The sequence below is a fragment of the Lepus europaeus genome, chromosome 5 (genome assembly GCF_033115175.1).
Source record: "Lepus europaeus isolate LE1 chromosome 5, mLepTim1.pri, whole genome shotgun sequence".
Taxonomy (NCBI): Eukaryota; Metazoa; Chordata; class Mammalia; order Lagomorpha; family Leporidae; genus Lepus; species Lepus europaeus.
This window is the reverse complement of record NC_084831.1, coordinates 103447614-103473782: the sequence shown is the minus strand read 5'-3', so window position 1 is coordinate 103473782 and position 26169 is coordinate 103447614. Positions and strand designations below refer to the sequence as shown.

General features: G+C 41.8%; 1 protein-coding gene across 2 annotated transcripts in view; it reads right to left on the bottom strand.

Annotated features, from left to right (window-relative positions):
* GNAI3 (G protein subunit alpha i3) overlaps positions 1-26169 on the bottom strand; it is a 50786-nt gene that overhangs the window by 1240 nt on the left and 23377 nt on the right. The window contains exons 2-8 of one of the 2 annotated variants that reach the window (XM_062191904.1): positions 17675-17717; positions 17417-17558; positions 12171-12328; positions 9931-10059; positions 6478-6607; positions 5816-5969; positions 16-228 (exon numbers count right to left, since the gene is read on the bottom strand). In XM_062191904.1, coding sequence (XP_062047888.1) covers positions 38-228; positions 5816-5969; positions 6478-6607; positions 9931-10059; positions 12171-12328; positions 17417-17558; positions 17675-17717 — 947 coding nt within the window. In that variant the 3' untranslated portion in view covers positions 16-37. The remainder of the gene's footprint in view (positions 1-15; positions 229-5815; positions 5970-6477; positions 6608-9930; positions 10060-12170; positions 12329-17416; positions 17559-17674; positions 17718-26169) is intronic. The other variant, XM_062191905.1, reaches the window with a different exon arrangement.

Below are 26169 nucleotides of genomic sequence, written 5' to 3'. Positions count from 1 at the left end.
TGTTCAAAGTTGTACCTTTTACTAACACTCACTCTCTTCAGTAAAGCCCACATTCCTTCAAGTTGTTTTTAATGATGACATCTGTGACAGCATCAAAAACAAACTGCACATTTTTTGTGTCTGTGGCACAGGTAAAGTGAGTGTAGATCTCCTTGGTATCTTTTCTTCTGTTCAAGTCTTCAAACTGGCACTGAATGTAAGCAGCTGCTTCTTCATATGTATTGGAACCTAAAACAGACATCCAATATGCTCAGTTCAGATTATAAGAGATGTGCAAGGGACTGGGGTTGTGGTGCAGCAGTTTAACCTGCCGCCTGTACATAAAAATCCTATATGAGCAGCAGCTCAAGTCCTGGCTGCTCCACTTCTCATCTACCTGCCTGGTAATGTGCATGGGAAAGCAGCAACAAGATGGTCCCAAATATCTATGCCCCAGTCACCCAAGTGGGAGAACAGGATGGTGTCAGGTTCCTGGCTTAAGCCTGGCTCAGCCCGTCATACCTTCTCTGTAACTGCCTTTCAAATATATATATATATATTTTTTTTTAAATAAAAGAACTGCCTGAACTCAACTAAGTCAAGCCATTACCATTTACTTCTAAAGCGAACCCAATTGTATATAGACAGAATTGTGTATTTCTTTTTTTTTGTAATGCTCACCTATTTAGTTTATTCTTTTTTTGAAAACTTTTATTTAATAACTATAAATTTCATAAGTATAACTTTTGGATTATAGCAGTTCTTCCCCCAATACCTACCCTCCCACCCCCAAACCATCCCACCTGCTACTCCCTCTCCCATCCCGTTCTTCATTAAGATTCATTTTAATTATCTTTAAGAATTGTGTATTTTTATAATCATTAGGTTTTCCTATAATCATAAGATTCTTCACGAGAACAGGTCCTCATTGTAATCAAAAGTCATCACATATGAAGACAGAGGAAAACAAAGCTAACTTTCTCTCTCCCCTTTCATTGAAAATCTTCAGCTGAAAAAAATCTAGAATGTACACAAGGAAACTTGGAGAAGTAGAAAAGTGTATTTCTAGAGAACATATTGTTTAAAACATCAAAGAAAGCCTGTGCTCTGGGGAGTGATCTTAATTCAAAAGGTTAAGTTATTCTTTGAAAACCATTCCACAGTTTCAGGGTGATTGGCCTCAAGAGCTGACTGATGAAGGCTTTAGCTAGAGTCCTAGAACCTGCCTGCAAAGCCAAGGAAACTCAAAGACAACACACACAGTTACTACAGTAAAGTAGAAGCCATTTTCAGAGACAGTCAGCATGACTAAAAATATCCACATCAAACTATGTAAAAAAGTCTAGATAACAACAAGTATAAGAAAGGAAGAAATATTACAATAGTTTAAAGATATGAAGGCAGCTTTGCAGGTGTTTGAAGAGGTTTCTTGAAGTCTGTGGAGCAACCTCTGCAAATGAGAAGTTAATCCTGTCCATTAGGAACAATGATACCCTGGTAAAGCAGGTCAATGAGAATCCTTAAGTAGAATTAAGTCAATGAAAAATGGTGTGGAAGCTCACAAACTTAAAATTTATTTATTTTTATTTATTCCAAAGGGAGAGAGAGAGAGAGATCTTCAATTGATTCATTTTCCAAATGCCTATAACATCTGTGACTGGGCTAGGCCAAATCCAAGATCCTGGAACTTAATCTAGGTCTCCCATGCAGATTGCTAAAATTTATTCTTCCACATGGGTTGCTAAAATTCATTCATTTTCGTTTATTCTAAAGGGAGAGAGAGAGAGAGAGAAATCTTCAATTGGCTGGTTTATTCCCCAAATGCCTACAACATCTGGGACTGGGCTAGGCCAAACCCAACTTCCTGGAATTTAATCTAGGTTTAAAAATTATTTATTTACTTAAAAGGTAGAGAGAAAAAAAGAGGACACGGAGGTCTTACACCCGCACTTCACTCCCCAAATGACCATGATGAACAGGCGGAAGCCAGGAGCCAGGAACTCCATCTTGGTACCCCACATGCATGGCAGAGGCCCAAGCACATAGGCCATGATCTGTTTCCTAGGAGCTTTAGCAGAGAACTGGATAGGAAGTGCAGTAGCTAGGAATCAAACCAGCACTCTGACTGCTGGTGCCACAGGCAGCAGCTTAACCCACTGCTCTATAATGCTCGCCTCCCTTTAACTTCTCAACTAATATTTCTCTCCCTATCCTAAAACTTGGCTACTTTCAAGAAAGTCACCCAATTCTTGCTTTGGTTCCTCACTTTTAACAGTTGATGACATTTCCAACTACCCTGAGGAATCAGAAGCTATAGAGGCTTGAATTACATCTTAACTTTACAGCCTACTGCCTCACTTAAAAAGTTCCTTTAGCTACACAAAGGTGTCTTCTCCCCGCTCAAAATTTAACTGCTTGGGGCTGGTGCTGTGGTGCCGGCATCCCATATGGGTACCAGTTCGAGTTCCAGCTGCTCTACTTCTGATCCAGCTCTCTGCTATGACCTGGGAAAGCAGTAGAAGATGACTCAAGTCCCTGGGCCCCTGCACCTGCATGGGAGACCCCAAAGAAGCTCCTGGCTCCTGGCTTTGGATCAGCACAGCTCTGGTCACTGTAGCCAATTGGGGAGTGAACCAGCAGATGGAAGACCTCTCTCTCTGCCTCTCTTCTCTCTGTGTAACCCTGACTTTCAAATATATCAATAAATCTTTAAACAATAATAATAACCTCCTAACTGCTAATACCAAAGGCCACTTTTCAGTGTGTATCTTACTTGGTTTATCCATGCAAGACATTGCCGACTATTTTAAAATTCTCTTCTTAGTTTTTATGATACACTGCCATTCCTGATTCTTCTCTCTGTATCATTTCTTTCTCTCCTGCCAATAAAGGCTAGTATTCCCTCACTCCATCTGTGGTACTTTTCTCTCCTCATTCTATACTGTTGTTTCCCTATAAATCATCACCCATATCCATGTTTTAATTTCTGAGGATCTCAATTCAATAGATCTAACCCCAAGCTCTCCCCAGGGGCAAGGCCGTATATCTAACTGCCCATTAGACGTCTCCCTCTGGATGTTCCATAAATGCTTCCAAATCAACAGATCATAGCACCAGTATCCAATCAAGACAGAAAACTGAGTATCTCTGACTCTTCTAACTTCCTTATCCTCGCTTTACCCTCTCACTGTATTGCAGAAAGCACTTACAGCATTTCAGCTAACAAAAATTCCTTCCCCTTCCCTGAAAATTACCAACTCTGACCTATAAGCTTCACAGGGAGCAGTCCTGGCAGTCAAATTTGTGCCCTAACCTCAGCTAACTGGCCTGTGAATTTTTACCTGACTTCATTCACAGGCCAGACTCTTTCTCCTAGGAATTTGAACCTGGAGCCAAGCAATCTGAGTCTAGGCTGGTCTTTTTAACAAAGCAGACACAGAAAGTGTGGCAAGGCCATCTTCTTCATGAACTGATTAAGTAGGCAAGGAGGGAGAATAAAGAAGATACTGGTTATATTCATTAAATAAAAGTTTAAAAAAAAAGAAGAAGAAGAAGATATTGGGAAAAGGGAGAGAAGAGATGGAGAGAGAACGCTCTGGTTCCTGACAGCTTTCTGTTTCTCACATCTAATTCCACTTTAAGGCCTATCTGCATTCTTGTCCTCGATTTCAGTGAAATGTCCCTTGACTTCACCAGAACTTCGTACTTGCAATCTAATTCCTCATTAACTCAACTCCCCTACTAGCTATCTTTATTACCATTCACTACATAATCTTTCTAAAGCACAACTTCTGCTATACTATGGACCCTAATTAAAATCCTTCAATAGTTCCTCAATATCTCAGCTTAAGCTATAGGAACCTACAGGGCCCACGTCATGGCACAAGTTTAGCCATTATCTCCAACTCTGGCGTCTGATATTGGAGCACTGGCTAAAGTCTCAACGCTTTGCTTCTGATCCAGCTCCCTCCTAATACACAGGGGAAGGCGGCATGACCCAAAGACTTGGACCCCTTCCACCCACATGGGAAATCAGGATGGAATTAAGATGGAACTCTTGGCTCCTGGCTTCATCCTGGCCCAGCCCCAGCTGTTGTGGCCATTTGAGAAGTGAACCAGTGGATGGAAACTCACTCATTCTCTGCCTTTCAAATAAATAAATCATCAAAGAAATATTTAACAAAAGAGAACCTATGAGTTTCTCTCTCCATGTCTCCAAGCAGTATTTTTTTTAAAGATTTTATTTATTTATTTGAGAGGCAGAGTTACAGACAGTGAGAGGGAGAGAAGAGAGCAAGGTCTTCATCTGCTGCTTCACTCCCCAAATGGCCGCAATGGCCACAGCTGGGCTGATCCAAAACCAAGAGCCAGGAGCTTCCTTCGGGTCTCCCATGAGGGTACAGGAGCCCAAGGACTTGGGCCATTCTGCTGCTTTCCCAGGTGCATAAACTGGGAGTTGGACCGGAAGTGGAGCAGCTGAAGACTCAACTGGCGCCCATATGGGATGACAACGCCACAAGCAGATGCTTAACCTACTATGCCACAGCGCTGGCCCATCAAGTAATAATTTCTTACTATATTTTCATATATACAATTACCTTTCTCTCAAATACATTTACTCCTATGTGCCTGATGCTTTCTAATTCATCCTCTTAAGAGCTCACTCAAGGGCCCAGCATGTGGCACAGCTACCGTTTGCACAAGTGCTGGCATCCCACACAGCCACTGGTTCAAGTACTGGCTGTTCTACTTCTGATCTGGTTCTCTGCTAATGCACCTGGGAAAGAAGCAGAAGATGGTTCAAAGGCTTGGGCCACTGCTACCCACATCGGAGACCAGGATGAAATTCCAGGGTTCTGTCTTTGGTGTGGCCCAGCCCTGGCTGGTGCTGCCATTTGGGGAATGACCCAGCAGATGGAAGACCTCTCTCTCACTGTCTCTCCTTCTGACATTCTGCCTTTTAAGTAAATAAGTGAATCTTAAAAAAATATTAATAATAAACAGCTCATTCAAGTGTCAATTCCTCTAGCAAAGAATATGCTGATCCTATCTCAGGTACCTATTTCTGTTCTGCATCCATAAATACAGATTTTATACTACTACAATAAAATTATTTATGTGTGATGCAACAAAGACATAAGCCTCAGCCATTCTTGCTCATGGCCCAAAAGATAGAAAAACACTGGAACTTACTCCTTGCCTTTGAATCTCAGTTGGCTCTCACACCCTTTTGCCTTCATACCCCACCCACGACAGCCACCTGGAAGACCAGTTCTAGGAATTCCCCTCCCCCTGCTACCCTTACCTCACCCCCATCCCTAGCTCTCCTAAAATATGAAAAGGTCTGGCCCCTGGGGGTCGGAGCCTTCTGCCACGTGTTCCATCATGTGCATGCTGGCAGCTGGTCACCCACCTCTGCGAATTTATTTTCTCTGAATAAAATTGGTCTGGCTGTAAATTCATACACTGCCTCCTCTCTATCCTGCACCTCTTCGCCTAACAATATGTGTGTCTCTCTACAACCAGATGTTACTTTCTTGGGTACAATGACTGCATCTTACCCTTGTCTCTTCTTGAACATACACTGAGTTTTAATTTTTATCCTTCATTTTTCCCAAAAAGTGAGGATTGAAATTAAAAACACAGAAAACTTGATTATGTCTGAAACAGCATTTAAAACTAGAAGAATCTTAATCATATGGTTAATACTGATATTATATCAGTGAATATGCTCCATAAAGATGTGCATTACATGAATTATTCAAAACAAAAGGCAACTGTCTGATCAACCAAAGTGTTGATGTGAACCTCTGGGACAATCTTCTATGACCCTTACCTGTGTATTCTGGGTAACAGATAGTTAAAGGACTCCTCTTTATTTTTTCCTCAAAAAGATCTTTCTTGTTAAGAAAGAGAATGATTGAAGTGTCTGTAAACCATTTGTTGTTACAAATGCTGTCAAACAGTTTCATGCTTTCATGCATTCGGTTCTGAAAAAGAGTCAAAGGATTACAGATTAGTAGTGAAAGTAAAAGTGGAGTAACTTGCATCCATCCACAGGTTCATTCCCCAAATTGCCCAACAGCTGGTCCTGGGCCTGGTGAAAGCTAGGAGCTTCATCTGGGTCTCCCACGTGAGTAACAGGGGCCCAAGAAATTGGGTCATCTTCTGCTGCTTTCCCAGGTGCATTAGCATGGAGCTGGATCAGAAGTGGAGCAGACCAAAACCAGCACTCGCAAGGGATTCCTGTGGCAGGGCTTAACCTGGTGCACCACAAAATTGCCCCCCCAAAAAGGATTTAATCTGCCCACAAACTCATCATAGCCATAGTAACAAGGTATGGATCAATTAATTTTGAAAATCTAATCTCCCTGATAAGTAGAAATACTAAGTATGTATTAATCTTTGTTTCAACAAGCAAATGAATGCACCCAGTCTTCCTAAGTTACTTCCCATTTCCTGGCTTCATTAGGCTTTTCACCATAAGCCCCAACATACCATCTCTTCATCCTCAGCCAGAACAAGGTCATAATCACTGAGGGCCACACAGAAGATAATTGCAGTCACTCCCTCAAAACAGTGAATCCACTTTTTTCGTTCTGATCTTTGGCCACCTACATCAAACATTCTGAGTGAAGGGAAAGAAAGCACAAATTTAGCAAGGTCACATGTAAGTTGACATGATTAGGAAAATTCACATTCTTACAGATTCAAAACCTCATTTATAATAGAAAAAACAAACAAGGAGCAAATAAAATGTAGTCAAAATAATTATCTGTGGCTAAAGTAAAAGAACTTGAGAACATAAAATTTAGGGATAATCTAAATTCTCATTTTAAACAGTTGAGCCTCCTCTCAAAGCTTGTATCATATGTGCCAAAAGTCAGCAGAATAAAGCACTAAAATGATTTAAAGGAAAATGAAGAAAAAAAGACATGAAAAATGAAGAGTTGAATAACAGCATAAGATAGCAATAATAGTAACTAATATTTATTGAGTGTTTACCATGGTGCCAGACACTACCCTAAACACCTTAAAAACATCATTTTACCCTTGCAGCATTTTATCTTACACATGAAGAAGCCGAGGCACAGAGAATGTCAGATAATCTGCCCAAGGACATGCAGTGTACTAACAAATGGGGACTGAAGATCTGAGCCTAGGCACTCCAACTCTTGCCTCTGCTTTTATCTACAACACTGCCTCTAAGAGCAGTTTCCTTCTAATGTCCTAATTTGCACTCTTTTTCCATAACTTCTCCATATGTTTTCAAGTTTTCCTTAAAGAAAAACATATTTTAGAGATCACTAGTGAAAAAAAAATTACAGCTGGAATCCAAGAAATCAATATCTAAAATAAACTTGGCTATTATTTCCCAACTCCAAGTCTTACCTGAATCTAATTAATAATAATAAAGCCTCAATTATTCACACACTTTCTGTTCCACTCTACATTAGTCTTAGTCCATTCCTCTTTTCTGGGAGGTTTACTGATACCGTGAGTCAACAGTGTCCTCATCCACTTCCCACAGTAAGGGAACAACTGCCTCACTTTGTCATCTGGCTGATACTTGGGTCTGATGAGGTCTGCATGCAGATGATTAGATATTCTTCACATCTGTGTCTGATGACAACCTTAAAACTTCTAAAGACTAAATCTGCCAAATTAGTTTAATATATCAGATCTATCGCTTCTTGGCCTTTGGCCAAGATCAAGTTTTCAGAGATTTTCTTTTCCCCACAGACACTGAAAGAAATAAGACATAGTTGGTGATTTCCCAACGTATGTTGGAAAGGGAACGTTCATCTTATCTCTTTCATGACCCAACCCTCCCTTTGACTGACCCTGCACAGCTCTTTTCAACCATTAGTCATGACTCAGGGAACGATACAATTACAACGGGCTTTACTGCAGGGTCACGTATACTTTAGAAAGGCTAAAGCCAAATATTTCACCATGTCAGGCTTTCAAGAGGGAACATACCACTACACCATTAATTTCAATCTACTTCCCCATTTTCTTCTATGAAGTCCATAAACCTGGTAAGAATACTGTGAAGTTCCCAAATGGGCTTTTAGCACATATTAACATTTTACAGTATCATTCACTAATAGATCAACATTTTATAAACATTACCTCATAATTGAGAGGCAAGTAAGCAATTAGACAATGCCTTGCATATGGTAGATGCTCAATAAATGTTTGAATAAATGGATAGTGGTTTTGCCTAGAGAGAAGAGGAAAAGGAAGAAGTGATAGTACCTCATAACAAGATATCTACATGCCAACAATAAAGTGGGTGTGGCACTTTATTTAGATCTGGCTACTGCTCCTGACATTAAAAGATAGGATTTACCTAAAGATCAGTCTTTGACAACATGAACAAGAACCTTTCTCAGACTAAATAAATACTGGTTAAAACATTTAATTATAAATGAATTACTACATTATATTACACAAAGAGATAGCACATTCTTACAGTTTTATAGGCAACAATCCACATGATTTTGCTGTTCTTATTAAGTAAATTCATCAGGACTAAAGATAAGCAGCTATTCTATTCTAAAAACATTCAGCTGAATTGCTATTTTCTATACAATTTTTCAAATCTGATTTGGTGTATTAAGATTTCAAGATTTCAACTGTTGTCTAATAATACTTATGCCGTGTGGACTTGACAAATCCTGTGGAACAACTGCTTTCAGAGAAAAGAAAACTGAAAATCTAAGGTAGTAGTGACATTTGCAAGCAATAATGCTGATTATCACATTCTACATATAAACATAAGGCAATTAAAAATACATCAGATAGGCCGGTGCCGCGGCTCACTAGGCTAATCCTCCACCCGTGGCGCCAGCACCCCGCGTTCTAGCCCCGGTTGGGGCGCTGGTTCTGTCTCAGTTGCTCCTCTTCCAGTCCAGCTCTCTGCTGTGGCCCGGGAAGGCAGTGGAGGATGGCCCAAGTGCTTGGGCCCTGCACCCTCATGGGAGACCAGGAGAAGCACCTGGCTCCTGGCTTCGGATCGGCACAGCCGATAATCAGATAATGAAGGGGGAAAAATCACTCTTAATCTCAAAGGTCACAAAAGCAGAAAACAGGAACCAAAAAGACAGCTCTAATATTTATAAAAGAGCATTAAGAGAGAAACAGAGCTGTATAAGAGACAATTCTTTGTAACAGAGTACTAGACTCTCTCCAAAACAATGTTTATCTGCCATCCCATTACCACAAAAAAATCTCTATCCTCAAGTCAGTTTTCAATTGTGTCCTGTATTCAGAACTTAGTAGTACATGACTTTATGCATAAATCAGTCCAACAGCCCTGACAATACTAATGCCATTCCATTAAACTTAAGAGATGAAAACCAGGGGCTGGCGCTGTGGCACAGTGAGTTAAGCCACTTTCTACGGCACTGGCATTCCATATGGTCACTGGTTTGAGTCCTGAATGCTCTACTTTCCATCCAGCTCCTTGCTAATGAGCCTAGGAAAGCAGTGGAACATGGACCAAGTCCTTGGGCCTCTGCCACCCAGATGGGAGACCAGGAGGAAGCTTCTGGCTCCTGGCTTTGGCCTGGCCCAGCCCTGGCTGTTGCCAGGACTGGGAGTCAATCAGCAGACAGAAAATCTTTCTGTCTCTCCTCTCTCTCTCTAACTCTGCCTTTCAAATAAATTAACTAATCTTAAAAAAAAAAAAAAAAGATGAAAGCCAGTAAGAAAGAAGTGCTACTGGTGAAAAAAAGCATTTCTATTTTAACATCAAAATGGTAGAACAAAGACACATAACTACTTCAAAGCTGGTTTTCTGTATGTTTTAATATTGTTATCTTCCTAAACAAACAATATCTGTTTTGGTTATTTGAACAAAAACATCTAAAAAGAATAAAATTAAAAATAAAAAAATTGGTAATCGTGATTAATTCTAGTTGGTAGGTAAGTTAAAATACGTACTTGAAATATAGATCTTTGAAGGTGAAATGCGTTTCCACAATGCCTGTGGTCTTCACTCTTGTCCGGAGAACATCTTGCTGAGTTGGAATGTAGTTGGTTTGGGATATTCTATCCAAATCATTTAGGTAACTAAATAAAATACATACTTATTTTTACCTGGTAAAGCCAACTGTGTTCACAGCAAGTCAACAGACTTAAACTAGTTCCTTGCCAAAACAAGACTCTGAACCTGTCACTGAAGTGGCAGAAGAAAATCAGACCTTTGGTATCACAGAAATGATAATGAGAAAAAAATGTGAATCCAGAATGGGACAATTAGAGTATGTTCTAGATACACTAACAAAAGTGGTTTTAATTCTACAGACTTAAACTGTCAATTTTTTAAAAAGACATGGTAATTTTATTCTTATTAAAGAAAAATTCCTGGTGCAAGCATTATAGTATATAGCCAGTTAAGCCATTGCTTATGATGAACACAATCAATAACACAACCCAAGTTCAAGTCCTGGCTACTCCTCTTCTGATCCAGCTCCCTGCTAATGTATCTGGCAAGCAGTGGATAACAGCTGAAGAAGTGGATAACAGCAGATGAAGCTCCTGGCTCTGGCCTGGCTCAGCCCAGACCATTGTAGCCATTTAGGGAGTGAACCAGCAGATAGAAGATTGATTCCCCTCACTCCCCCGCAATTCTGCTTTAAAAAAAAAAAAAAAAAGTGATCAAGTGGCAGGACTAGCAGTTGGGACACCGCTCAGGATGCCGGCATCCCATGTCAGACTGCTTAGGTTTGGGTGCCGGCTCTGCTCCTGAATCCAGCTTCCTGCTACTGTGTACTCAGGGAAGCAGCAGCTGATGCCTCAATTATTTGGGTACTTGTAACCCACGTGGAAGACCTGGACTGAGTTTCCCATCACCTGGATTCTGCCTGGCCCAACCCTAGCCATTGAGGGTATTTGGGGAGTGAAACAGGATTAAGAGCTCTTTGCCTCTCTGTCTCTCAAATAAATTAAAAAAAAAAAAAAAAAAAAAAATTTTAAAAAGGGTAACAATCCTGAAATGTCTCTAAAATCAAGTTTTCATTAAAAGAGTAATTTTCTCAAATATCACTGAATTTCTTCTAATAACAATTTAAGCTAGCATGAGAATCAAAAAGCAGGACAAAATAAAACTGAAAATATCTTAATGCTTAAAAGTGCCTTCATCTCACAAAGATGAACGGACACAGGTAACAAGTGCACACCATGCCCCCAAAATGCACATGGGCTAAAAACTACATTCTGAATAAAGGTCTTATAAATATGTATAAAAGAGGTAAAACGTTAATGCATATAAAAACTATAATGAAGCCGGCGCCGTGGCTCACTAGGCTAATCCTCCGCTTTGCGGCGCCGGCACACCGGGTTCTAGTCCCGGTCGGGGCACCGATCCTGTCCCGGTTGCCCCTCTTCCAGGCCAGCTCTCTGCTGTGGCCAGGCAGTGCAGTGGAGGATGGCCCAAGTGCTTGGGCCCTGCACCCCATGGGAGACCAGGAGAAGCACCTGGCTCCTGCCATCGGAACAGCGCGGTGCGCCGGCCGCAGCACACCTACCGCGGCGGCCATTGGAGGGTGAACCAATGGCAAAAAGGAAGACCTTTCTCTCTGTCTCCCTCTACTGTCCACTCTGCCTGTCAAAATTAAAAAAAAAAAAAACTATAATGAAAGTATTAATTACAAAATTCTTAAAACTATAACACCCAAGAGAATTTCTTTGACAAAAAGATGCTTCAGCTTCGTTCCAAGTCTCATCTTTCTGTATTGTCATCTGGCAAAAAGTTTGTCAAGTGACTGGTACCACAGAAATCCATACTATAGCCCACCATGGAGCTGGCTGCATAAAGAGGGGAATCACAATTCTGATTTCCCTCTCTAGCTGGCTCTCAGTGCCACACCCTCAGGCAGAGGGAATTTACTGAGCTGGAAGAAATCCAGATCTGGCTACAACAGATGTCTCTCTTCCTTCACCTGCTTATTATGCACATACCACGGAGCTACTTTTGTAGCGCCAAGTCCCCTGCGTACTTTCCCATAGGGGACTTTTTCTTTCTGCAATCCTAAAGACAATCCTGAGACAATCTTATAGATCTCAGGGGCTTCTAAGAGTCTATATAATAACTTGAACATTTCCTTAAGGATGCATACTGAATTTTCTCTAGGGTCATCAAGTTCTTTTCTGTTAGAGTTTCACAGAGAAAAATGACTTACTATGAAGCAGAATCATTGAGCTGATATTCCCTGGATCTGCTGAAGCAAGCTTGCACCCCACCATCTCGCCATAACCGTTTAATCACTCCTGCTAATTCTGGAGTCATCACTCCTTCTTCAGCACTGCCAGCTAAAACAAATAATTGCCGGGCATCATCCTGGAGGAAGCAGTTAAGAAAGACAGATGAGTCTCCATGTCTTCAAGAGTTGAAGACAACGTCTTTCAACATACAGCCACACACACACACACACACACACAGTGTTACATTATTTTTAAAGTAGGGCAGCATGAGAGAATTTACTACAATTAACTCTTCCACGCTTCTCATTTCATCCTAGTTCAGGTGCTGAACTAATGGAAGAAACGATTTTACTTCTTCTTTGCCACTCCACACCACAGCACCGTGGCTCCTCTGGTCCAGAAATCTCTATCCTGATTACACATGATTTTTGGTCTGTGAGACAGGCATTTATAATCAACACACCAAATTCTATTAAAGGAAGCCTTCAATAAAAATAGAAGTGAAAAGACCGGAACATAAGAGGTAAATTCTCAATACATCAAAGGGAGTAAAGCATTAATCAAGTTTAAGGAAATACATTCTCTTCTTTCCTTTCAGCCCAGACAGACCTGGAAAAGGAAGAGATTGAGGCATTTAAGAAATCTGGAAGCCTCGTATGGGGAATAAATCCCTCAGAGACAAATTGAAACAGTGTCTAGATCTCCCCAAAGGAATAATAATAATGCTCTAAGAGAGGGGAAGCAAGGCAGCAGGAGGAAAAGAAAATAACAAGAGAGGGTGTGATCAAGACCTCATGAGTCATAACACAGTTGTGTAAGTGGTTATAGTTTTTCAACCCAAAATACATGAGAAGTAAAAAAGACAGAAAAGGGCTATAAGAGACTTCGGACTATTTTATTTTATTCTATCCAGTCCTACTTGTCAGTTTAAAAATAATCACCAGGGGCCGGTGCTGTGGCATAGTGGGTAAAGCCTCCGCCTGCAGTGCCAGCATCCTATATGGGTGCCGGTTTGAGTCCTGGCTGACCCACTTTTCTGATCCAACTCTCTGCTATGGCCTGGGAAAGCAGCAGAAGATGGCCCAACTCCTTGGGCCCCTGCACCCTTGTGGGAAAAAGCTCCTGGCTCCTAGCTTTGGATCAGCACAGCTCCAGCTGTTGTGGCCATCTGGGGAGTGAACCAGCAGATGGAAGACCTCTCTCTCTCTAAGCCTCTGTGTAACCCTGCCTTTCAAATAAATAAATCTTTAAAAAAATAAAATAAAACAAACATCAATCTCATGGGATAACTTGCCCACTCAAATCTAGTATTTATCTGCCTTGAAAGATTCCAAATAACTATAAAAATGCAGATACTAAAAAAAGCACTTACTGCGTAAAGGAAAAATAAAGAAAAGGAGCAATCATTTGCATCTTAAGCAGTTATCGGGACAAAATAAACAAATGGCATTTCAGACTACAGATGAAATCACAACCAACACTCCTAAGAATTGTGTATTACAAGAATCCGTACATTCACCTAAGCCAAACAGAACTACCCATAGTGTACTCAAAATAATTTTGCCAGGGGTAGCATTGTAGCATGGCAGGTTAAACCTCCGCCTTTGAAGCCAGCATCCCATATGGGTACTGGTTTGTGTCCTGGCTGCTCCGCTTCCAATCTAACTCCCTGTTAATGTCCTGGGAAAATAGCAGATCATTCAAGTTCTTGGGCCCTGCATCCATGTGGGAGATCCAGGATAAGTTCCAGGGACCTGGTTTGGGTTTGGTCCAGCCCCAGCCATTGTGGCCATTTGAGAAATGACCCATGGAATGCAATATCTCTCTGTCTCTCCCTCTCTCTCTGTAACTCTGCCTTTCAAATAAAAATAAAATAAAATAAATCTTAAAAAAATTTTTTTTTCCAAACCCTGGGTCTTTCGCCTGTTTTTTTGCCTAGCAATATTTCTCTCTCAGATACTTTCCTGTGCTCTTTCTAGTAGTATTTTCCGCTCAACTCTAAAAACATACTTAAGATCTACATTCCCTCCCTTACTCTCTTTACAAAGATAAAAATTTTATATAGAGGAATAAATGATTCAGCAAAGTTGAAATATTATACAATTTGGCTAGCAAACTCAACAGTGAACACATCATTCTACATATATCTAACATGTGAAGACTTAGTAGTTTTTTGGTTGCGGAATTTGACCTATACTCAGAAGGCACTCAAATAATAAATATTAAACATTATTTTTTTAATACCTGGATTCTAATTTTAGAAACCTCAAAACAAAGGGTGCTATCACTTCATGTTTTTGTTTTACTGACTATGTAAATGTTTTTTGGAAGGAGACATATGTCCCTACCACATGTCTTCTACTTGTTTCCCATTATAAGTTCTCTGTAGAGGCCCCTCTCTATACAATAAGCTCCATACTTCCACCCTTAAACGTGGAAAAGGATCTATACCATACACTATTCTTTTCTATTCACTCTCTAACCAACCATAAAAAAACTACAGCAAAATAAAGAGAGGAGTGAGTTTAAATATAAATCCTTACATATGAAATAAAACAAAGACAGAAACTTTAAGAAATTATTCAAGACTGTATATTAGGATGGGTAGATGTTCGAAAGCTAGACAATTCAGGAGACCTGAGAGGGATTAATGATGTCAAGTGTATCTGCAAGAGTGTGGAGCATTGAGGCTGAGATGAGAAAGAGCTGACAGAGGGAAGAGGGTAAACACTGTATTACTATATACAACAGAGAGGGGGCCAGCACTGTGGAGCAGCAAGTTAAAGCCCCAGCATGCAGCACCAGCATCGCATATGGGAGCTGGTTCGAGTCCTGGCTGCTCTACTTCCAATCCAGCTCCCTGCTAATGTGCCTGGGAAAGCAGCAGAGGATGGCCCAAGCGCTTGGGCTCTTGCACCCACATAGGAGACTCAAGAAGCTCCTGGCTCCTGGCTTCAGATCCACTCAGCTCCGACCATTGCAACCATTTGGGGAGTGAAACAGTGGATGGAAAACCTCTCTCTCTATCTCTGCCTCTCTCTGTAATTCTTTCAAATAAATAAAATAAGTCTTTTAAAAAATAAGATACAACAGAGAAGCAGAGTTAGGGGACTGGAAGGAATGAAAAAGGAGAGGGAGAAAATAAGCTCAGAGGGTCAGCTGGTACAAAGATAAGAATGAAAAGGGAAGGGAGAGAAAGGGGTAAGACAAGAACAAAAGACTATTGTTCGAACTATCAACTTTCTCTGCTAGGAGTTAAATCTCTAATGATGTGGCACCTTTTTACACAAATATAAAAATCACATTCATGCATTTTCTCTTGTCTTCTTTTTTGCTACTCTTCTCTCCCATCATTTCACAAACTCTAATCTTGCTCCTCCTTCTCTTAAGCTACTTTTCAGATACTTTCTACCCTACTCCTATTTGGTATTATAGGATAATATTACCCTGTCAATACTTTTACCTTCAACAGTTTCCTAAAGAATTTATTTATTTATTTGAAAGTCAGAGTTACACAGAGAGAGGAGAGGCAGAGAGACAGAGAGAGAGAGTGGTCTTCCATCCGGTGGTTCATTCCCCAGATGGCCACATGGCCAGAGCTACACCGATCCAGAGCCAGGAGCCAGGAACTTCTTCCGGGTCTCCCACACGGGTGCAGGGGCTCAAGGACTGCTATCCCTGGCCACAGCAGAGAGCTAGATCAGAAGAGGAGCAACCGGGACTAGAACCTGCGCCCATATGGGATGCTGGCACTTCAAGCCAAGGCATTAACCCCCTGCGCCACAGCTCCAGCCCGTTTCCTACTTATTAAATGTAAAATTGCATTTGATAAGTTGAAAGTTATTTGCAAGAGCTCCTAAGCCACTTCACAGACAAGGAGGCTTTGCCTTTTGCCTTTTCAGGAAGACTCTCAATTCACTGACTTTAATCTGCTGTGGACAAGACATTAAAGATTTAAAATAGGATATGGTATAATTCAATTTAATAGCCTATGGTTCAATGTAGTTTAGGGCTATAGTATTCTTGAATACTTGAAAATCACCTCTAAAGTTGTACTTAATGCTCACGGTTTTTTGTTGTTGTTGTTTGTTTTTTCCCCATTTGAGAGGTAGAGTTATAAACAGAGAAGAGAGAGAGAGAAAGGAATGCTCACATTCTTACAGAGTTTATTTTAGGAGACAGATTTTTGCCTCTAATATCTATACCTCAGAGAGCAGAACCAAGAAGCATGATAACCTTATTTTTTTATTATTTTAATTACCTCTTATTTATTTATTTATTTTTATTATCTGACATGTAGAGTTATAGACAGTGAGAGAGAGACAGAGAGAAAGGTCTTCCTTCTGTTGGTTCACCCCCAAAATGGCCGCTACGGCTGGAGCTATGCCGATCCGAAGCCAGGAGCCAGGTGCCCCCTCCTGGTCTCCCACAGGGGTGCAGGCGCCCTAGCACTTGGGCCATCCTCCACTGCCCTCCAGGGCCACAGCAGAGAGCTGGACTGGAAGAGAAGCAGCTGGGACTAGAACCCGGCGCCCATATGGGATGCTGGTGCCACAGGCGGAGGAGTAGCCAAGTGAGCCACGGCACCAGCCCCTACCTCTTATTATTAACTAGTATAAAAGTCAATAGTTCTGTAAAAGAGGCAGTTGAAGTTACCAAAGAAACCTACAGTATATGCACGGAATCCCATTTACTAATTTTTTCTTATGATGATACCTAATATTTTCTGTAGCAGATCGATAACACTTCTCAAATGAACATAAACTACTTTCCTAGGGGCCGGTGTTGTGGTGTAGCAGGTAAAGCCACTGCCTGTGATGACAGCACCCCTATGGGAGCTGGTTCAAGTCCCAGCTGCTCCACTTCTGACCCAGCTCCCTGCTAATGCGCCTGGGAAAGCAATGGAGGATGGCCCAAGTGCTTGGGTCCCTGCACCCATGTATGAGATCTAGAAGGAGCTCCTTGCTCCTGGCTTCAGCCTGGTCCAGCCCCAGGCTTCTGTGGCCATTTGGGAGTGAACCAGCAGATGGAAGATATTTCTCTCTCTCTAGTCCTTTCTCTGTGTAACTCTGACTTTCAAATAAATAAATTTTTTAAAAAGAATACTTTTCTACATCTTATATTGTTGTTTAACTTCATTTCCCTAAAACATGATGTAAATTTTGCTTAACTTAACTGCATCTATTGAATAAGAGCAAGCAAAAAGGAAATGAGAAATACTCACTGCTCTGGCTGCTTCCCCAAAGTCAATCTTAAGCCGTCCCATGGCTCTTATGATTGCAATGATGGACTGTATAGTATTGCTGTAGACAACTACTTTATATTGTTTACATTCTTCCTCTGAATAGCCATCCTCATGAATGATTCTTTGAAAGGAAGAAAACTACAAGTTAATACCACGAACTTAAAATAAAAAGATACTATGGACTTTTTACTCACTGGGAGGAAATCTACTCTTAAAAAAGGTCATGTTCCAACTTACTTCATCTGTTTCACGATAGTGCTTTTACCAGATTCCCCAGCACCTGAAAGAAAAGAATAACAAACTTTAAACCAAGAACAAATACATGAAGCCAACACAAATGATAGCTCTAGCTTAATGGAAACCACAAGTCCTCATAAGGAAACTGTTGGTAAGGATTTTATGTCTACCAGGGAAACCACCATGGCACTTCTCAGAGAATTTTACTTTCTTTATGTAACTGAGCAACCAAGTATACTTTATTGAAAGGGTCCCAGGGTCTGCTTGATACCATTTATGTAAAACAGATGCACCAAGGACAGACGGCAACATAAGCATAAAATCTCCAGGAAGTCTGTAACTGTGGAACTGAGAAATGTTCCAAGAGCAATCTTCCTGGTCTTGGGAGTGAAAAGGTTGAACACCAAAGCAAGGAAGGCACTGTCCCCACCACTTTCCACTGTATACACCCTCAACACTGCACTTTGCACTGCCCTTCTTATCCAGCGGAAATCACTTTAATGACCACAAATGTCAAACAGGTCTTCTGAACTTGCTGACAATCCACCTGCTAGATCTTCCCTCGCCAGTTCATTCTCCCACTTTCCAAGACACCTATTCCACAACACCTCCTTTCTCTTAAACATTATAAACTTCTTCCTTTGAAAACTTTGAAAAATCAAAGCAATCAGGGAAAAATTCTTATTTTCTCACAACCCAATCTACCAATCTATCTTCTCCTCCATTAGCATTCTCTATCATCATGTCTCTGCCAATGTCTTACTACTAACTCTCCCCTTATACATTTACACACCTAGTATCATTTACTCAAGTTCATGGCTGCTACCAACTTCCCACATCACACAAATACCATCAACTTTTCTGTTCCCAATGGGTCACTCTCATCAGCAAACAAACTTGCTATACTATCTCCCTTTAAAACCAACACTACCTTTTGTAGACCCCCAAAATTTCCTCTTGCTACAACTCCATTTTCTCTGTCCCACTCTTTAGAAAAATCCCCTAATGTGCTGCCTATACCTCTAATTAGCTCCCAAAACTCATTCCAATCAGACTTTGATCCCTACCACTCTACTGAACCCACTTCTCAAGATCTCCAACAATTTCCATTTTGACAAACTCCATGGACAATTCTTGGTCCTTATCTCAGGTGAAATTTGTCCAAGTTGACAATTTCTCTCCCTGGAAATACTTCCATCACTGAGCAGGCTTCCAGCACACCCTGAGCCTGACTCCTATTCTACCTCTTCCCTGTCTCTGCCCTCCAGTTGCTGAATTCTTCAGGGCTCCTCCTTGTCCTATCTATGCTCATTCTCTAAGTTATTTTGGCTAACCTAAAATACCATTGATAAGTAGATAATAATATTTTCTGAGTACCAAGTCCAGGCTGTTTTAAGCACTTTACTTATCTTAACTCATTTAAATAACACAATAATCCTGTGAGGTAAGTATTATTATTCCCATTTTACAGATAGGTAAATGAAACACAGAGAAATCAAGTAACTGGGCTACAATTACAAAGTCAGTAAATAGTAGGGTTGAAATTTGCATTCACAGGGGGAGTGAATGTGGATTAAGTCACCTGTGACTCCAGCATCCCATCTAAGTCCTAGCTGCTCCACATCAAAACCAACTCCCTGATAATGTGCCTGGGAGAACAGCAACAAACGGCCCAAGTCCTTGGGTACCTATCACTCATGCAAGAGATCCAGATGAAACTCCTAGCTCCTGGTTCCGCCCCCGCCTTTGTGGCCATTTGGAAAGTGAACCAGTGGATGGAAGATCTCTCTCTGTCTCTCCCTCCTCTCTCTCTTTCTCTGTAACTCTGCCTTTCAAGTAAATAAATAAATCTTTAAAAATAAAGAAAAGACTGTCCTTTAAAAAAAATAAATAAATCTGCATTCACACAATTTTGGATTCAAAGCTGGTATATAAATATCTCTATGCTAAATTTAGATTTTTTTTAATATTTATTTACTTGAAAGGCAAGGTTAGAAAGAGAGAGGAGAGAGGGAGGGAGGGAGAGAGACTTTCCATCTGCTGTTCACTCTCCAAATGGCTGCAACAGCCATGGCTAGACCAGACTGAAGCCAGGGGCCAGGAGCTTCTTCCAGGTCTCCCACATGGTGCAGGAGCCCAAACACTTGGACTGTCTTCTGCTGCTTTCCCCGGCACATTAGCAGAGAGATGGACTGAAAGTAGACCAGGGAACAGTGCTGTAGCATAGCAGGTAAAGCCGCCGCCTGCAGTGCCAGGATCCCATATGGGCGCTGGTTCCAGTCCTGGCTGCTCCACTTCTGAACCAACTCTGCTATGGCCCGGCAAAGCAGCAGAAGATGGTCCATGTCTTTGGGCCCCTGCACCCACATGGGAAACCCAGAAGAAGCCCCTGGCTTCTGGCTTCAGCCTAGCTCCGGCCATTGCGACCATCTGGGGAGTGAACCAGCAAATGGAGGACCTCTCTCCCTCCCTCCCTCCCTCCCTCCCTCCCTCCCTCCCTCTCTCTCTCTCTTTCTCTCTCTCTGCCTCTGCCTTTCTGTAACTCTGCTTTCAAATAAATAAAATCTTTAAAAAAAAAAAAGAGAGAGAGAGAGAAAAGAAAGTAGAGCACCAGGGACTTGAATCAGCACCCAAATGAGATGCTGGCATTGCAGGTGGCAGCTTTACCAGCTACACCACAACGCCAGCCCCTAAATTTAATTTCTAGGTTTCTGACCACGCCTCCAGACTCATACATCTAAATCACCTACCTGATATATCTCATTAAATTTCTAGTAGGCTTCTCAAACTTAAAATACACAAAACTAAGTTTCTTATTCCATATTCCCACCCCAAAACAAACCCTGCCCCTCTTTCAAGTCTTCTCCCAATAAATAGCACCAGCATTCACTCAAGTTGCTCAAGCCAATAATGGTGACATGACATGACTATTTAGTAAATGTTAGTTAAGCTTAATTTTTAAAATGTATATAACAGGGTTTAAATAGTTTATTCTTGCACATTGGAAACCACAGGCCTAGATTACTACAAAAGCTTCCTAAATGGACCAGTGCTCTGGACCTTGTTTTTCCTAGGGTCAGTTTTCCACTTAGTGGGTAGAATAAACTTTGTAAATCAGATCATGTCAAAACTCTGCCCAGAGACATGCCTATGGCCTCCAAATACACTCAAAATAAAATCTAGGGGCAGTAAAGTCCATAAATTCTGGTCATCTCCTATTACTCTCCACCTTGTTCTAACTGCTCTCATCAGACCAGCTTTCTTGCTTTTCCTCCAACATACCAAACTGGTTCTCACTGAGCTAGATCCTGACTCACAGTTTTCGCATTAACTGTTCTCACTACCTAAAATAATTTTGTAAGATCTTCTTCAGTTATGTTTTTGCTTCCCTCAAAACGGTCTTCCCTAATCTACCTAAATAACTCCTATCCCATCATTCTCTCCCACTACCCTATGTTACATTTTTTTCCACAGCACTTCTCAGCTCTTACAACACATAGGCTTATTCTCTGTGTTCCACAAAGCCCCAGGAAGGCTTCTTCATACCAGTACTCCCCAGCGTCCCAAACTGGACCTGACATAAATTAGTTATCCTCCAAAAATCTACTGAACGAAATGCATGACTAATATACCTATTTTTTAATATTTATTTTATTTTTATTTGAAAGGCAGAGTTATAGAGAGGCAAAGGCAGAGGCAGAGGCAGAGAGAGGTCTTCCAATCGCTGATTCACTCCCCAAATGGCCACCAATGGGTGGAGCTATGCCAATCCGAAGCCAGAGCCAGGAACTTCTTCCGGGTCTCTTACGTGGGTGCAGGGGCCCAAGGACTTGGGCCATCTTCCACCGCTTTCCCAGGCCATAGCAAAGAGCTGGATTGGAAGTGGAGCAGCCAGGACTTGAACCAGCACCCATATGGGATGCCAGCACTGCTGGCAGCAGCTGTACCTGCTATACTACAGCGCCAGCCCTATGACTAATAAATTTACACATACACACACACACACACACACACAGAGAGAGAGAGAGAAAGAGAAAGAGAGAGAGAGAGCACGAGCATGTATTTATTTGAGAGGTAGAAAGAGACCGAGCTGGTTCACTTCCTAAATGAAAAGCCCTGGGCCAGAGACCAAAGCCAGGGGCTGGGAGCTCAATTCAGGTCTCCCATATGGGTGGCAGGAACCAAACAGTTGAGCCATCAACCCTGCATATTAGCATCTGCATTAGCAAGCTGGAGTTGAAGCCAGGGCAGGGAATGGAAGCTAGGGGTCCTGATATGGGATGCAGGCATCTTAAGCACTAGGCCAAACATCTGCCCTGAATGACTAATATTTAATAAGCATGATCCTTTACTAAATATTTCTCAACTAAAATAAAACTCAGGAGCAGCCACTCTGACGGAGCAGGTTAAGCTGCCACTGGAGATGCCTAGGATTGAGTCCTACCTCCACTTCTGATCTGGCTTCCTGTCAATGTGCCTGAGAGGAAGGAGATGACAGTCCAAGTAATGAGTCCTTACATCACTCATGTCGGAGACCCAGATGGAGTTCCAGGCTCCTGAAAAATCCTGGCCCAGCCTCAGCTGTTGTAGGCATTTGGAGAGAGAACCAGTGAATAGAAGATCTGTCTGTCTCTTTCAAATAAATATTTAAAATAAACTTTAAAATTCAAATATAAAGATTCTAGACAACTACATTCTTATACACTGAAAAGCACATTTCGGTTAAGAAGTCTGCATCCTGGGGCCTGCATTGTGGCACAGAGGGTTAAGCTGTCACTGGCGATACAAGCATCCCTTTTGGAGTGCTGGTTTCATTCAAGTCCTGGCTTCTCTGCTTCTGATCTAGCCGCCTGCTAATGCACCTGGGAAGGCAGAAGAAGATGACCCAAGTACAATGGGAAACCAAGATGGAGTTCCGGGGTTGGCACTGTGGCATAGTGGGTTAAGCTGCTGCCTGCAACATCAGCATCCCTTATGGGCACTGGCTTGTGTCTCGGCTGCTGCGCTTCCAGTCCAGCTCCCTGATAAAATGCCTGAGAAAGCAGCAGACGATGGCCCAAGTCCTTGGACCCCTGCACCTATGTGGGAGACCTGGAAGAAGCTCAAGGCTCTGGTCCAGCCAGGGCCATTGGTGAATAAACAGATAGAAGATACTCTCTCTCCAACACCCTTCCTCTCTCTTTTAACTCTATTCTAAAAAAACAAAACAAAAAAAGGGATGATGTTGGGAAGAAATGGGATCAGTTAGAGACGTTTTATCCTTACAAAGATACCCGTCTAAAGGGTATACTGTATTAACAGAAAGAAAGGACAAGAGGTTAAAGATTTTTGAAAGAAAAAGGAGGGAGAATATGTTAAATAGTCTCAACCTCAATAAAGAGACCGGGAAATTTGTAAAGAATAATGCTATGAAGTTAATTTTAAAAAATCATCTTATGGGGGCTGATGCTGCGGCGCAGTAGGTTAAAGCCCTGGCCTGAAGTGCCAGCATCCCATATGGCCGCCGGTTCTAGTCCTCGCTGCTCCTCTTCCAATCCAGCTCTCTGCTGTGGCCTGGGATAGCAGTGGAAGATGGCCCAAGTGCTTGGGCCCCTGCACCCATGTGGGAGACCCGGAAGAAGCTCCTGGCTCCAGATTGGCGCAGCTCCGGCCGTTCGGCCATCTGGGGAGTAAACCAGCAGATGGAAGACCTCTCCCTCTGTGTAACTCTTTCAAATAAATTAAATAAATCTTTTAAAAAAATCATCTTATGGGGCGAATCTTGTGGCACAGAAGGGTTAAGATACTGCTTATGATGCCCATATCCCACAGCAGAGTGGCAGTTCGAACCCTGGCTGCTCAGCTTCTAATCTAGCTTCTTGCTAATGTGCCTGGGAAGGCGATAGATGATGGTCCCAGTATACTTGTGTCCCTGCTACCCACATGGGAAACCAGGAAGGTGTTTCTGGCTCCTGGCTTTAGTCTGGCCCAGCCCCAATCAATGGATGGAAGATCTCTTGCTCTCTCTCTGTGTCTCTCCCTCTCTCTCTTTAACTCTGCCTTTCAAATAAATAAATCCTTTTTAAAAATTAAAAAATATTTAGTTATTTACTTATCTGAAAGGCAAAGAGAAAGCAGGAGGTATATGTATGTATATGTATATGTATACACACACACACACACACACATATAAATAGAGAAAGAGAGAGATCTTTCACCTACTGGTTCACTCCCCAAATGACCACAACAACAGGAGATAGGCCAGGCCAAAGCCAGTAGCCAGGAACTCCATCCTGATCTTTCACATGGGTGGTAGGGAAACAAGTATTAAGATCATCATTTTCTGCCTTCCCATGCATATCAGCAAGGAGCTGAATCAGAAGCTGAAAGGCCAGGGTTTGAATCACCAATCTGATATGGGATGACAGCTTAACCCTCTGCACCAAAATGCCAGCCCCCTACAGACTGATTTTAAAAATCAATGCTGGGAGATGTCTGATACTCAAAAATACAGTGTCACCTCATATATTCTCTTTTCTCTCTTTCATCTGATGAAAGCCAGTCCAAAGCAGTGCATTAGCATATTATGCTCTTTTTCTACTCATGTGTTATCAGAAACAGTACATTTTCTTATCTGTAAAATAGGATCCCATGGAGAATGGAACAACAGTGCCTGGCACATAGTTAAGTGTTCAAAACATGTGAAACAGCCACTGTTTTTTGCGTTTCTTTTTTTCTTTTTTCTTTTTTTTTGACAGGCAGAGTTAGACAGAGAGAGAGACAGAGAGAAAGGTCTTCCTTCTGTTGGTTCACCCCCAAAATGGGTGTTGCGGCTGGCGCGCTGTGCTGATCCGAAGCCAGGAGCCAGGTGCTTCCTCCTGGTCTCCCACGTGGGTACAGGACCCAAGCTCTTGGGCCATCCTCCACTGCACTTCCAGGACACAGCAGAGAGCTGGACTGGAAAAGGAGCAAGCAGGACAGAACTGGCGCCCCAACCAGGACTAGAACCCGGTGTGCCAGTGCCACAGGCAGAGGATTAGCCAAGTGAGCTGTGGCGCCGGCCTTTTTTTTTTTTTTTTTTTTAAGATTTTATTTTTATTTTATTTGAATGGCAGAGTTATAGAGAGGGAGAAACAGAGATCTTCCACCTGCTGGTTCACTCCCCAAATGGCCAAAACAGCCAGGGCTGGGCCAGACGGAAGCCAAGAGCTACATCCAGGTCTCCCACATGGGTGCAAGGGCCCAAACACTTGAGCCATCTTCCACTGCTTTCCCAGGCACATTAGCAGGGAGCTGGATTGGAAGTGAAGCAGCCAGGACTGGAACCGGTGCCCATATGGAATGAAGATGGCTTTACCTCCTGTGCCACAGTGCCAGTCCCAAGCTGCTGTTTGTGAATGCTGTTCTCATTGTTGTGAATATTTACAAGTAATGTTAAGGCCTGAAGGGGTTTAATAAAAACTCCTTGGATAGTGATAATCATTTCAAAATCCAAATGGTCTAACTAGAAATGGTCTAACTATTCAGCAGTTATTTCACAACAAAATCCTAGATGGACTCTGGATTCATACACTTCAACAGAAACTTATAACCTAAAAGCTAGAGCAAACCACATGAAAGTATTAGTCATTTTCTCCACCCCACCCTAAGGAACAAAAACACTCGCTTCCTTAAATAGATCTTCAGCCCTAGATACTCCCGCTCACTACCTCCGCTCAGCAAACCTCACCAATCTATGCCTCTACAGTTTTTTCTGCACTGGTCTCTGTACCACTCACCACTACCTGTGACAATGGTTATTCCAATGACACCCAGAACGCCTCCTGTTCCTTTTAAGTATTTGCTTCTATGGAGAACGCCTGAGGCTTCTAATAGCTCGGGATTGTTGACTTAGAGCACAGTTCCTCTTCAGGAGGTCTGGATAGCTAGGTCCCTATGTGACCATATTTTTAGATTAACCCTCTAGCCAGGGCTAAGGAAGACTCTCTCTAGAGGCCCCCATTATCATACATATGGGAACAGAAGATTAGAATAGGCACAAACAGCCCTTACCTAACAGCAGCTTGGGGACTTGATCAGCAGATACATTATTTTTTAAAATTTACTCTCATCTTTCATTTAAAAAACAAGCAGTTAAATGGTATCATTTTAACTAATGATACCATATGGTAATAAATTCTAACGGAAAGGTACTTTTTAGTCCTAATTCTGCCATAACTAGCTGTGTGACCTCAGATAAGTCACCTAATTTTACAACATCTGTCATATATATATGTGTGTGTGTGTGTATATATATATACATATATATACATATATGTATATATATATACACACACACACACACACACATATATATATATAGCATGTGAAGGGATTTGGGTCCAGATGAACTCAATGGTTGCATTCTAATAGTCTATGGCCATAATTACTGTGAAACTAAAAGCAGACTAAGCCTCTTACTCTGGCACACAGAGGTCTCAAACCAAACTATGGATCAGATCCATACCTTCATATCA